Source organism: Oreochromis niloticus, linkage group LG2 (genome assembly GCF_001858045.2).
Source record: "Oreochromis niloticus isolate F11D_XX linkage group LG2, O_niloticus_UMD_NMBU, whole genome shotgun sequence".
In the NCBI taxonomy this organism is placed as follows: Eukaryota; Metazoa; Chordata; class Actinopteri; order Cichliformes; family Cichlidae; genus Oreochromis; species Oreochromis niloticus.
In genome coordinates, this window is record NC_031966.2 from 32,534,559 (window position 1) to 32,548,715 (window position 14,157).

General features: G+C 44.4%; 1 protein-coding gene across 2 annotated transcripts in view; it reads left to right on the forward strand.

The window, feature by feature from the left end:
• Nucleotides 1–1,461: 1,461 nt before the first annotated feature.
• The window catches only part of nrg2b (neuregulin 2b), a 67,568-nt gene continuing 54,872 nt past the window's right edge, over nucleotides 1,462–14,157 (forward strand). The window contains exon 1 of one of the 2 annotated variants that reach the window (XM_005456322.4): nucleotides 1,462–4,666. In XM_005456322.4, the coding sequence (XP_005456379.1) occupies nucleotides 4,255–4,666 (412 nt within the window). In that variant the 5' untranslated portion in view covers nucleotides 1,462–4,254. The remainder of the gene's footprint in view (nucleotides 4,667–14,157) is intronic. The other variant, XM_005456323.4, reaches the window with a different exon arrangement.

Below are 14,157 nucleotides of genomic sequence, written 5' to 3' on the forward strand. Positions count from 1 at the left end.
TGTGTCAAACACAGCTAAGAACAGGGCGCAGACAAAGGCTTAGCCTACCTGGTGGTTACTGGGTCGGGTGTTTCGGCACCATGGACAGTCGTTTTGGGGGTTTCAGCACCACGGACAGCGAACCCGCACGGAAGGAGACGCGGAGAAGGGAGAGCGGGGTGAAAAAGAAATTTCTGAATGAACAGTCGATGGTGGCTGCGTGGGAGTCTGATGCACTGCGAAGCACCGTGAATCATTAGTCTGTGATTGGACACGCCGGTGTGTCTCTGTTTCTCTCAATGGGAAATGACATTGAAGGGGTTAAAAAAAAAAGTTAAAGGGAAGAAAAACCTGTTGCTATACATTTAGTGGCACACATGGTGACACGAGTGTTTGGCAGCACTTCTGGTAATGATTTTCTCCACTGTCAGTGGGAGACTTTAAGATTCAGGGTTTTCTTGGAATTCACTTGAAGACATGACACTGGGTGCTTTATATGGGCAAAATAAATAGTCCGGTGACCCCCACAAACATGAAACACAAGCACTACTGTTTGGGGTCCACGAGACAATCACCACAGCAAAATTCTAGGTATCAAATTAGTGGAATAGAATGAGCCATAATGTGTGAAAACCATAGTCATTACAGTTTTGTATTTTCTAACTAGTTTTGATTTCATTTTGATTTTGATTTTGATTTTTTTTTTTTGCTTTTAAGTCAGTTTAGTTTCAGTAAGAGTGAAGTTCTGTTTAGCTTTTATTGTTTGAAAATGTTCAATTGTAGTTTTTTTTAGTTTCTGTGTTCGTTTTAGTCTTTGTAATATATGCTGTGTGGAGGGCACATGTCAGAGACAGGATTTAGGAAATCAGTGCACAAGTGACAATAAAAACACAGACGCTTGAAGGCAGCGGACTCACAAACAGAGTCTCAATAAACACCAACAAAGCCTCATTTTTATTTGTTTTTAGTTTTGAAAGTTGACACAACTGTTTCAGTCTTAATATTTTTCAAGAGCCTTTTTAAAAAATTTTAGTTAACTAAAATGTTTTTTTCACATCTAGTTTGAATTTTAGTTTTAGTTGACTATGATAGCCTTTGTGAAAACAACATTTCCTTTATTGTTAATTCAGTTTTTATCCCACCTACAATCCACATGCTCATGCTGCATCCATAACCCCTCCAATCCCTGTCCCTAATAATTAGGAGCTACGGGAAACATGAATTCAGTAAATAGTTCACCGGTGGAACTACATGCTTTTGACTGGGATCTCCAGTATAATTGTGTTCATAGAAAAGTGTCATATAATGGTAATTCTAAAAACTATATGAAGTAACTGAGTTACAGCATCGTTAAAAGTTATGCAGTAAAGCAATGGAAGAAATGTTATGACTATTGCGTGTATCAAAGGGATGTCACATCTTCATATTTGAGCATCTTCCATGTGTTAAGTAAAAGCAATGTCATCATATCAATGCTATTAAATGTCATAATAGCAGTAAACACAACAAGTGCCTGTGTAGCAGACCTGAAGAAGAAGAAGATGGAGAGACTTGATGGGGTTTGACCTAATAGGGTTGGAAATCTCTGGAATATATAATTTATATCAGTAGACCAAGTATGAAAAAAGACCACCTCTTATGTTTTATTCGCAACTCTTTGTTTTTGTTTTCTAAACTTGCACTTAAATGAATAAAACAGGAGAATTATGCGTTGTCTTTGCAGAGTGACACTGATGTAATCTCAGATAAAAGAAAGGGGGGCTAGGGCAGCTACAAAGAAATGTGTGTCAAGTACAGAAAAGCATATTCCCTACAAGAACTGTAAAAAATAAAGTGCTTTGAGTGATCAGGTAGAGTAGAAGAGCGTTATATATAAGAACCAGATCATTTACCATTTACCAAAATGACTGCTGGGTTGTTACGATTAGTGTATCATGACAGGGAAGTTCAAGGGACCTCATCAGCACCCTGCTGAAGTGCTGATGTAGCGACAAACGTGCCCCCCTTTGCTCGAGTTCAGGGAGGTTGGTGGTGGCCGCCCCTGGCCAGTGAGCAGCAGGAATCATTTTCACTCCACTTTGCTTGGTCAACAAATGATTTGTTTTCAAGGCTAATTTAGAACAATTCCTGAAATTGCATGCTAGCTTTCTGAAAGAGGGCTTCCAAGTTGACTAGATGAAGAAGAGACTGATCCTTGTGTATGTGGGTTGTAGGTGGGGAGGGATGATGTGGGGCTGGGTCACAGGATAGATCAGAGACTGGCTGATCCATTTCTGTGAGCTGGGTGAAACAACTGCAAAAATGTGGAGCAATCTAAACATTCGACTGAGCACATCTAAACCACAGACATCAGTGGCACTCCGGCTTTACTCCTGACTCCATGTGAAAATAATGTATGAACAGGGATGTGGTTTTCCTGCTTGGACAGAGAAATAAAGCTGTCCAGCTTTTCAGCACCATGGACAGAGGCAGGCCCCTGACCTGACCCTGGTGATGAGGGGAAGATGAGGCCATGATGTAGCTGCATGCTCAGATGAAATGGCTATATACATTTTCTTTATCTATCTCTCCCTCTCTCTCTCCCCCTCTCTCTCTCTCTATATATATATGTATATATGAAGACTGTCCACGTGTCCCCTATATGAGAATTATAGTTTCTGCTTTCCTCTGGATGGACAACAAAAGGCTTTCTGACCTCTAACGAAGGTCGCACAGCTCCTGACAGGGAGGGAAAGGCGAATCTTATGAATGGCTTGGCTGATGGAGGCAGAGACTGGGAGGGGATACTTATGGTCAACATTAAAAAAAACAAACAAACAACAACAAAAAAACCTCAGCACTTTGTGCAGGGGTCTCATTTCATTGGTGGATGAGTATTCAGTGGAAAATGAGGCTTTATTCATTGTAACTAAGCCGGATTGGCGAAAATATTTGTCTTTCTATTATAACACCCGCATTTTCTGGTAACTGTTGCTACCACGTGTTGCCACAGGAGTCGGCAAAACTGCAAGGCGACATTTGTGAAGTGTAATGACTCGCAAAAACAGCGCTGAACATAAAAGCGGGATTCGGGCGTGCTTTGCAGAAGCAGATATATTTTCCAGAGGGGCCATCTAACAGCTCAGAGAGCTCAGCTCCGAAGCGCCCGCTCGCCCCTACATGCCGAGGAATCCATTGAGAGAATTTCGCAGCGTTAGTCATCGCAACAGCTATCCGCAGTGTGTGTGTGTGTGTAGCAGTCGCCTATAGCCTCTCTTGCACCTCTTGCACCGGAGATCCACAGTAGGCGCCGTGCAGGGCTTGGCTACAGACGCAACTCCGCGCTGCTGATGTGGTGTGCCTGTGCACCGCGTGCGTGATTTCTCCTGCACCCACCCCGCAGAGGTTTTTTCTTTTTTCTTTTTCAAACACAGTCTGCCGGCATGCTCACACGCCGGTTGGGTCCGTGCCGGTGGGCCGGTGGGTGCCCGGGTCATTAGGGTGTTTGCGCAGGACGTGGCGAGGCGAGGCGACGCCGGTGACCGGGCAGGTGATGTTTGCTCACGTAAGCCGCTCGCGTTTGATGAGGGGCGCAGGGGACGCGGCTGGAGGGTGCGCGCTACTGTTGCAACGCCTCACCGGATAACCGCTGCTCTCTCATCCTGTCCGTTGGACCTCTCCGCGGGAGGGGGGTTTGTTGATTTTTCCCCCTTTTTTTAATTTGAAATTTTTTGCTTCCTGACTAACGGATTTGGAACACTGGGACTCTTGACAATCGATATAAGTGGATAAAGGAGCCGATACTGCGTGTGCGTGGAGCGCATATCATTTCTTGTGATTCCCCTGTACGCGCAAGTCGCTTTTTTTTCTTTCCAAAGAGGCAATGCGCCCACCCATGCGATGCTAGCCTATTAGCTGGAGAGAGAGAGAGAGAGAGAGAGAGAGAGAGAGAGGTTTCAGCCCTGGATTCGAGAGGAGACTAATTTACGAGTCTTGTTTTGCCTTTCAGGAAAAGGGGAGATAAGAGGGGGGAGGGTGGTTGGTGAAGGAGAATGCAGCAATCACATTTTTAAGCATGCAGAAGCGGGCCGTTTCCGGTTCCTAGGCTGCTGTGTCCCCCCCATCCGACGCCAGCAGCCGTATGGGGAAAGCAGCGGCAGACACAGATGGCATGGACACTTCCACAAGGTCTGCCGCTCTGCCCTGCCTGCTCTGCCGGAGCCCGTTCACCGCCGTCTCTCTCTTCCAGCTCGCTCCGCCGCCCAGCAGCACTGCAGCACAGCACAGGCTGACGGCATGAGGCTTGATCCAGTGCATTTCTCCATGCTGGTCATCGGGGTCTCCTTCGCCTGTTACGCCCCGAGTCTCAACTCCCTCCAGGACCAGGCGTACAGATCAGCCGTGGTCATCGAGGGCGAGGTGCGCTCCTCCCCGGAGAACGTCTCCTCCCGGGAGCCCTACAGCGTGAATGTCAAGGTGCTGGATGTGTGGCCCGTCAACAGCGGCGGCCTCGAGAGGGAGCAGCTCGTGACCGTCGGGGACTTCGGTTCCGAGGCCCCGTGCACCACGGTGGAGAAGGACCACAGATATATCTTTTTCATGGACCCCACCGCCGAGCCCTTGGTATTCAAGGCATCGTACGCCCCCGTGGACGCCAGCGAGCCGGAGTCGAAGAAGGATGTTGAGAGAGTGTTGTGCGAGGACTGCGGTAAGTTTAAGGCTTTTCCCTTATACCTGCCATCCACTCACAGCGCACTATAAGGGCCACTGAAGCTGCCATGGTGATGTAAGGGAGACATCCAGCACTCTGGCTGCGCATGCACGTTCCCAGTCCATACAGTGTGTCAGCGTGCACACACACATATGAGCGATTGACACCTCAGTTTTCCATAACCCGGTCACCCATAATATATGAGAGGCATGTCAGGGGAATGTGTGTGTGTCGCGTAATTTGTCTGTGTGTCCCCCCCCCCCCAAAAAAGGAGAGATGGTTAGTTAAACCTAAGTAACCACCACCACCCTCCTCCCTCTCTCCCGGTTATGACCCAAACAGCAGCATGAAGCCCAGGACCTGCATCGTGTCATCCTCACGGTAGCCTACATGTGCAGCGTTAAGGTGAAACGCACCGGCGGAAAAGCCAGCGGCTCTTCTTCTCGTGTCGCTCCTGTGTGAGTGAGGCAGAAAGTTAGGCCCAGCATGTGATGGGAATCGGGGACAGCAGCCTCGGCTTGAACTAACCTCCTTTCCAAACTTTGCATCGGAGCCTTCAGCCAGTGTTAGATCTGTCACATCTGACGCCTTTTTTTTCTCCATCAGAAATTGTGGCGAAAGTCTCCACAGTGTCTGTGTCGACTGCAGTGACAGTACGTGGGCGGTGATGGCAGTTTAAAATCTCTAAAACTTGCTGCCAGTTTTTAACATAAAAAAAAAATCGTCCGTTTGTTCTTGTCTTTACAAACAACAGATGCTGCGGTGGCACTTTGTTTTGGGGCCACAAGTTTGAGTATGATAGTCTGCACTTTTTGTCTCTCTTTATTTTATTATTGCTGTTTATTTCTTTAAGTATAATGGAAAAGCCTTTTCCTCCTCTACAGCAGAGCCCTGGAAATCAGTTTCAGCTCAGTTATGACCTCACATGGTGTGACTTATGAATGTTGTAATGTATATTCAATCTACTTTGAACATAACGCTTAAAAACACAATAATTAGTTTCTCTTTTTTTTGGGCTAAATGTTCTTTGTGAGCCACTGCACCTTTGTTTTCAGCACCGACATGCTTCGCTGCCTTTGAGAAGCTGTAACTACAATAGCCTCAGTTATTGTTAAAGCATCTGGCAGCCATGAAGTGAAGAACTACAAAGACAGGAAGTAGTAATTCAGCCTCTAAAATAGAGAATAAGATCTTCAGTGAGAGCCACGCATTTCTCTCAAATGAGCACCAGCATAAAACCTTTTAAGGGTCTCCTTTTTAAAAAATGTGGGTTTAAAAAAAACAAACAAAAAAACCTTTAGAAACATGTAATCTTAAAATGTGACATTTATTTTCCAGGCTTGTGTGTCTGTGTATCCGTAGTGTTACAGCCCAACAGGAGTTAGCTCAGATGTCTCAACAAAGGGTGCATCGAGGTTCTATTTTTACCTCCACGACATGCTAAAATTATCCAGTCATTTATTTATGACAGTGCTGTTGCAATCAGTCTGAACACATTTTCCAGGCAGGGATAAGCTCAGGAGAGGAGATACTTATGAGCTGATTCACCTCTCATGTGTGTGCACATTCTCGCACGCGCTGATGTGTCTCCATGTCTCCAGAGGACATTACACTGACCTGTTCTCTGTTGTTAACCACGACAACTATATTTGCCCTAAACCTCCACCTAACCTCACCTTCAACCTAAAGTATGTTGCTCCACATGATGGTGATTCATCTAGGGCTGATTTAGTCCTCACAACATAAGTGAGGCCCGCGTTTCTGTCCATCTATAAGAAAGTTGAGTCTCCGGAGTGTGACTGTCCAAACAGATCTACGTTCTCTCAACATGAGTAGCATAAGTGCGCGCACGCAGACGCTCACACGACAACTACACACACAATAAGAGCCCAAATTACATGAAGAAACCCAACCTAATTAGACTCTCCAGAGTGTGTGGCGACACTATAGATTCACCGTAGCAACTCGTAGTCTCTGAATGTCCACTGTTTCCGTTATGTCCCTCATCAATTTTGTTTCTTTTCCAGGACTGGATGAGATTGACACACAAGTGGAACATATGAGAGGTTAACGAGAGGTTAAAGAAACACGTATATTTTTTATTGACAGTGCAGTAGCCTTAAAGCTTTATAAATTCTGCTGCGGTGAAGTTGATTTAGGACCTGATTTAAAACAGCAGACAAAATATTACACAGTTCAGATCATACGCCCCTGTACGCCACCACAGTGGATTTTACATCAAGTCGAGCTTTCTGATTTAATTCAGAGGGTTTAACTAAAGTATTGCAATAACAGTTTAGGAATTGCAGTTATCTTTATACAGTGGTTGAAAGTAACTGAACAGCTGACTAACACACAGTTTCATGGCCTGGTGGATTTGCAGTTTAAGTCACCAAATGTAAGCGAAGGAGGCCATCATTAGGCTGAGAGTTAACAAACACTTGCAGAGTGGCCAAATCAACAATTTGATATGTTTTTATAAAGAAGAAATTCACTGACAGTTCAGTGGTTCCTCAAAGTACTTTTAAGCTAATGAGAGTCAGTTTTGTGAGTTTTTGAGACCTCTGCATCACCAGTGTGATTTTTTCCCCTTTGAAAAAACAAAATAAAGTACACAGTACATTTTTAAGCACCAAAAAAAGTCAGCTGTAGCAAATATGATACAAATCAAAACTCATATATATGCATTTATATTCAATTTAAACTTGTCAGATGGTTCAATAAACACTCTATTTACAAGAATTTTGAATTATCCGAATTACTTCATGGTTCAAGCTTAAAAGTGTTAAAAGTGAAAGCTACTCTTGAGTCATATGTGGATTGTTTAATTTAAAGACAACTGTGGCGATGTACAGAGACAACATTACAAAATAAAAGTCAGACTATCGAAACAATTGTGGCTCTAACGGCACCAACCTGCAGCGTGGAGTCAGATGGGTTTCATGTGTCTGCTTGTATGCGCTCAAACATAAAAACCTTCAAGGTAACTGCTGCTCACTGGCCAAAAGTTCTCCTTAGTTGTAGCTCCCTTGCTGGCTGTGGTGACGTTTTTCACTGGGTGCATGCAGTAATGTCAGTGTCGCCTACAAATGAGTTACGACGGAGCAGGACTCACAGCCAGCAGTGAGGCTGGAGATGTGCAAAGGTGCTTGCAAAGTTTCACCGAAGACAGGAGAAATGGCAGCTGACAAGTGGGTTAGCAAGGGGTGTGTCTGCGGACACCAATCCAAAAGCAAGTCTAAAGAAAAGCAGCCAATCACAGCCAAACACTTTTATACACACCCTTACCCCTATCTGTCAGCATGATGCGATCCAACAGAGCTTTGGGCTTCAGGTTTTCAATAGCATAGGTAATAAAGCTGTGGGTTGCACCAAGCTTATGAGTTTTGCTGATACTAGTTGATGATGTTGTTTTTTACAGAGATTTTTTGTGCAATAAAAACAGACAGCAGCAAACTGACAGCAAGAGTAGCTGATAAGTAGTTACATTTTCGGAGAAGAATGGGAGCAGATGCAAACGATGATCCCACACTGTATTTCCTTTATGCTGCTATCTGCTGGGTGGCACAGTTAGTTTCAGAGGGCAACACTTATCATACTTGTCAGGGGTTTAATCTGCCACGACAAGACGTCTCTGACGTATATATGAAAGCTAGAATCCAGGCAGGCATTCGCTAACATACCACCACATTACTGTATTCATTTGTTCTGGGTCTGTTTGACAGTTAGTGCTATAAAGCAAAACAGTGACAGAGCAGGTGTTCTAGCTACATTGTTCAGCTAGCTTACTGAGGTCCAGGCTACCGGTGCCAGTCGCAGCAATGTGCTGAATTTTACACACTTCTTGGTATTTCTGGCTAAAACGAATCTGTGGAATCCACATGATGTGCCCATTTCTGACTGTAATGCAGGCAATTAAATAAATGCCAAGTTTAAGTCTTTTTAGGCAAGTGGTTGTCGAGGTTTAATTCAGACTTTGTACCAGCGAACGTTTAAAGGCAGGAGCACAGATCCCTCGCTGTGAGAGAAATTATGAGACAGTAAATCTTCGTGCACCATAAAAGATAGCAGAGCCATCTTCCAAAAGCAGAGCCAATGTTGATTAAATGGCAGGACCGACTGGGTTCTCTCTTACTATTTATGTTATTGAGTCTGCCATAGCAGCTCCAATAAGCTCTCCTCTTCTCCCACTTCAGCTCAGACCACAGCTGGATTGGGGCTTATTTACACCGAGGTTTGCAGAACTGAACAGTCTTGGTGGCAATAGCTGCAATGTTTGAGTTTCAGCATTTAATGTGAAAGAGTGGAGTACAAACTTCCTTTGAACAGATGCTGAGTTACATGTATGTCTGCATCCAGCGCCTCTCCCTCACTGACGTCTCCCTGTTTTATTCTGTGTAAACGACTTAGGCGTGTGGACTGCTCACACCGCCCCTCTTCAAAAACTGCAAAACCAATCCCATCTGACATCCCAGACAGGCTGCAGCGTAATGTAGGTCTTCTCTGATCATTGCTGTTGGCACGTCTTTTGAGATGCATTGACAGTTTCGTCCTAAAATAGCTTTATCTGATGCCCAAACATGCTCCTGTCACTGATGCTGTATCTAATGCTGCATACCTCATGCCTCGTGCTCTCACTCTCTCTCTCCACCCTCTCCCTCTCTCTATCCTGCTGTAGCTGACTGTAGCTGGAGTGTGTGGTTCAGCTTATGCCTGCCCTTCTGTCAGTAAGCCACACAGAGGAGGAGAGAAACAGAGAGAAGGAAGCAAAGGCAGTGATCTTTAGCTCTGGCACTACAAAGAGATGCGGCAGTAACTGATATTGTAAAAGTTTCAGTAATAGCCGGGCCTTTTACCCCCATAACGAATAAGAAAGAGCGAGAAGTTCAGTGGGTACTTTTATTTTAGTGGAAATGTCTAAAAGTGGTTCGCTTTGATACGGCAGAAATACTGCTGCGTTGTCCTCTACTCACTCGAGTGTTTAACACATGCAAGGACAGAAATTAGTGCTTGTAGGAAAAGTTACGTTGTAAAGCAGTGATGGTGAATGTTTCTTCTTCTGACTGTGAGGAGACCAAAATCAAAAACCTGTATCCAGCACACATTGTATGCTGAAACCACATACACACATGCTCTCAGACATACACTGGATTTTCTGTCAGTTAGGTTCTGTAGGTTATAAAAAAAAGTGTCGCTATAGCTTGCGGGTCTGAAAAGTGATTCCAATGAGAAAGTCATTCTTTTTAATGGCCAGCAGGGGGAGACTGATCAGGTTGTAAAAATTTACTGAATACAACACAATGTTTGTTTTGTATACTGTTATTTCATGTAGAGTCAAAGCAGACAATAGAGCAGGGTGTGCTTTAGGGTGTGGCTACACTTTGATTGACATCGCCACTGAATGAGGCTTCAGTGTCTTTGCTTTCTCAGAAAGATCCACAGTTGCTTGTTATGTGCAGTGCCGACAACAAAACTAACAAAATGAGATGCTGACTTTAAAAACCAAAGGGGGATATCAAGGTGGCTATCTATGACCATCTTTTATATGCAGTCTATATGGGCATGTCCCACCGGGAGGAGGCCTCAGGGCAGATCTGGGACATGCTGGAGAGATTATGTCTCTCGGCTGGCCTGGGAACACCTGGGTGTTCCCCCGGACAAGCTGGAGGAGGTTGCTGTGGAGAGGGAGGTCTGGGCTTCTCTGCCTAGGCTGCTGCAACCTGGCCCCGGATAAGCGGAAGAAGATGGATGGATGGATGGATGGATGACATCATTAAACTAAGCTATGGCTCCGTAACTGCCATAGGCTAGTTGGGGTATTTAAAAAAAAAAAGAAGGAATAAAGCAACGACCCTACGACTATGGCAAATCGGTGGTTTCCCAGTGACTGTTCTGTCTTCCTCCCCTGATCCCCAATCGGTCACAACAGATGGCCGCCCCTCCCTGAGCCTGGTTTTCCTGGAGGTTTGTTCCTATTAAAAGGGAGTTTTTCCTTCCCAATGTCGCCAAGTGCCTACTTAAAGAGGGTTGTTTGATTGTTGAGGTTTTCTCTGTATCTTTGTAGGGTGTTTACCTTACAATATACAGCACCTTAAGGCAACTGCTGTTGGGATTTGGCGCTATATAAATAAAAATGACCTGAACTGATTGCACTGCATTGCAATTTTTTCACACTCAATCTCCAACTGTGGAAGCCACTTTGCACAGGTTGCCTGGTTGAAGACAACCTGTTGCCAAATAATTGCATTCTGTCTTGGAGTGACTGTAATAACTCTCAGACAGATTGGTGAGTATTTGCAAATAATTGCCAAAACACAGCAGTCAATCTGAACTAACGAGTGCAACACATTTGCGATGTGTCTCTTTTGTCAACTCAACTCTTTGTATCTTAGTTATATCGCTATATAAAAGCATGTTGCTGTCATGTAGCAGTTAAATCACCATCCTACAGTAAGTAGGTCACTTTTTGTCAAGAAATCGCACAATTCAGAATTTGACAATTCACTTTATCACTGTATTTTCATAAATAGATTGCATGTAACTGCTAACTGGAGGTCATGCATTTGCAAACTGATAGCAGACTCACTCTATCTTACTGCAGTTTTATTACCAACATCACTTTGAAGATGGCAGCTAATTGTGAGTAGCCGCAGACCTGGTCCCCATCTTCAAAGCAGCTATTTCAGAGGCAACGACATCGCCGGCACACCGGACGCAGTTGCAGTTTTGGTTGTGCCACGGTCTCCGATCAATGTTTTCCTGAGTGTGAAGCATGTCACAAGAGCAGCTTTGGTCCAAACACACAAACATGAGATTAGACAACTTTGAAATGTTTGTTTGATGTCAATCTTCTGAATCCTGTGTTTGGATCTTTTAGTAAGCCAGAGACAGTGAACATATCTTGGCATCTTTACAACCTTAAATGACTATGTTTACCATTTCTCCTTAAGTAGGTTGTGCAGGTGATTATCTGTGGATCTGTGGACTTTGTATTCAAAGTTTTACTCGGACTAATGTATCCATATCCCACTATTTTGTCTCTGACTACGCTTGCACGTGTCTAGCACCTTATAAACAGTAATCTGATATTTCCAGCTTAGCATGCACTGCTGTGTCTCAGCTCAGGTTCACATCAGTGTGTAGAGCAGCTAGAGGGCAGAACCACAGTGGCATTGATCTCCAAATCCCAGAATTAGAAGGAATTTTTGCTCTGGGGCATCATGTCAAAACAATCCTTGGAACAGGAAACACATCCAGGACCACACCCTTGAATAATTCTTTAAAACAAACCCAGTGAATTTAAGCTTTCACCACGGCTTTCAAATTCAGATCCCTTTCAGCTAGATGAGAAAGATGCTCGTGGAGACAGAATCGTCTGCGTTTGGATCAACGGTACTGCAGGAATTCCTAAATTAGAATCCATTCTCCTTTGAGCAAGTGTAATGTTGAGCTCAGACTTATGTACATACTTTATGCTGATGCATACAAACCATGAGATTCACAGGTTCAATAGACTTGAACAGATAGTCTGTGTGTGTGTGTGCATGTGTTTGTGTGTGTGTGCATGTGTTTGTGTGTGTGTGCATGTTTGTGTGTGTGTGGCCTCTCACTTGTCCGTCTCATCCCTTTTCCCCTTTTTGTTGCGTTATCTGTGTCTATTTCAGACACCCTCTGTGTGTCGCTTTCTGTCTCTCTCACTGTCCTTGTTTCAACAGAGCATTATACCTCTCTCCACACACACACACACACACACACACACACGCACACACACACCACACACACACGCACACACACACACACACACACGCACACACACACCACACACACGCACACACACACACACACACACACACACACACACACACACACACACACACAGACACGCACAGAGCAATGCCAGTTAGCTGTTGCTGTTGCTGCTGTGCTGCAGATGCCCCAGTGTGCTGTCATTAGCAGAGAGATCTGGGGTTGCTATAAATTATGCACACTGAATAACAGAAGGCTGAGGATTTCTCCTCTCTGCTGTGTGCGCGTGTGTGTACATGTGTGTGTGTTAGGGGCGTTGTATAGGTACGTCTCTGCACTGACATTATCCTGATCAACTTTCCTCGCCAAAGTACGTGTATTAGCGCAATTCTCTGTGCTTCAGCTAACTCGCAACTGTACAAATCTTGTACCTATCCTCCAGTTACTTAGTGTGTGTGTGTGGGTGTATGTGTGCGTGTCCTTGCTTGTGAATAATGTATCAGCACTCATCCTCTCCAGCAGTCAGCCTTAGTAGAAAACTCTGACACATGCCTTTTAAAGGGACCAGCCCAGTGCCACATGGCTCAGTTTGTGAATGAGAGAGGTTTTTGTGTAACCTCTCTCTCTCTCTCACACACACACACACACACACACACACACACACACACACACACACACACACACACACACACACACACACAGAAGTACACACATGCAGATGCACTGCACACACCACCCACACACTCATGCAGCTGCTGCTGCACACTCCCTCCTCACTGCATCAGCAAAGTGCCTGTTTCAGACAGGATGGATTTGGCCGATGCTCTCTCCGTTTCGGTTGAGATTGTTTTTCCACAGAATTAGATTAGACATCAAATTCAAAATGGAATAATTAGAAATGTTTATGCCAAGGACTTGTCGGTTGGTATTGCAGATAAAATATTTAAAAATGACAAGTTTGCCACCGCCTCCATAAATCCGAGACATCTCATGTTTTCCTGGAAAGCCATTTTAATCTTTGGCATTCTCCTCCTTAAGTAGCCCTGCTGTGCCAGACTGTAAGGGGCTGGCATGCAGCCAGCGTAGCCTGATATTCGTGAAGTTGTAAAGTGACATATTCATCTGGTACTCAGAGTCACACTTCATGAGCAAGAATTCAGCTCTTTAACATCCCAGGTGCTGTGCGGTGTATGTTGTTTGCTCAACCTCAACACAAAAACAGGCATTACGGTAACTAAAAAGGGACAATGGATGCTTTGCAAACACTTCACAGAAGGGAAAGGGTTAAAACAAACCCTTTGGTTCTATATCAGGCTATCTTCAGCACAGAAAGGTGGGCTATCTTTATCTGTCTTTGTTGTGGCGAGCTTTGATGGTGACAAGTAGAGCATCTTCATCTGTCTTCCAGATGTCCTCCTCTGCCTCTCTAGACGTTATCTCGTAACTATTATGGGATCGTGGTAGACAGCGCCGCATGTATTTGTTTGGCATCTTTTCATGTTTCTGTATTAGGACATGTTTGATCACGGAACATTTTTAAAGTCACATTCCACCTTTTATTTAACACAATGCCGATAAAACATTCCCAAATTTAAACTTAGCCGATGCATCGGCTCTCTTCAATATATATGATTTGGTCAATTATGCTACTATTTCAGCTGCTCCCAGGAATTGGTTTGTCTAATTTTTATGTGAACTAAGGTGCTGATGAACAATAATATTTTTTTCTTAATGTGACCCTA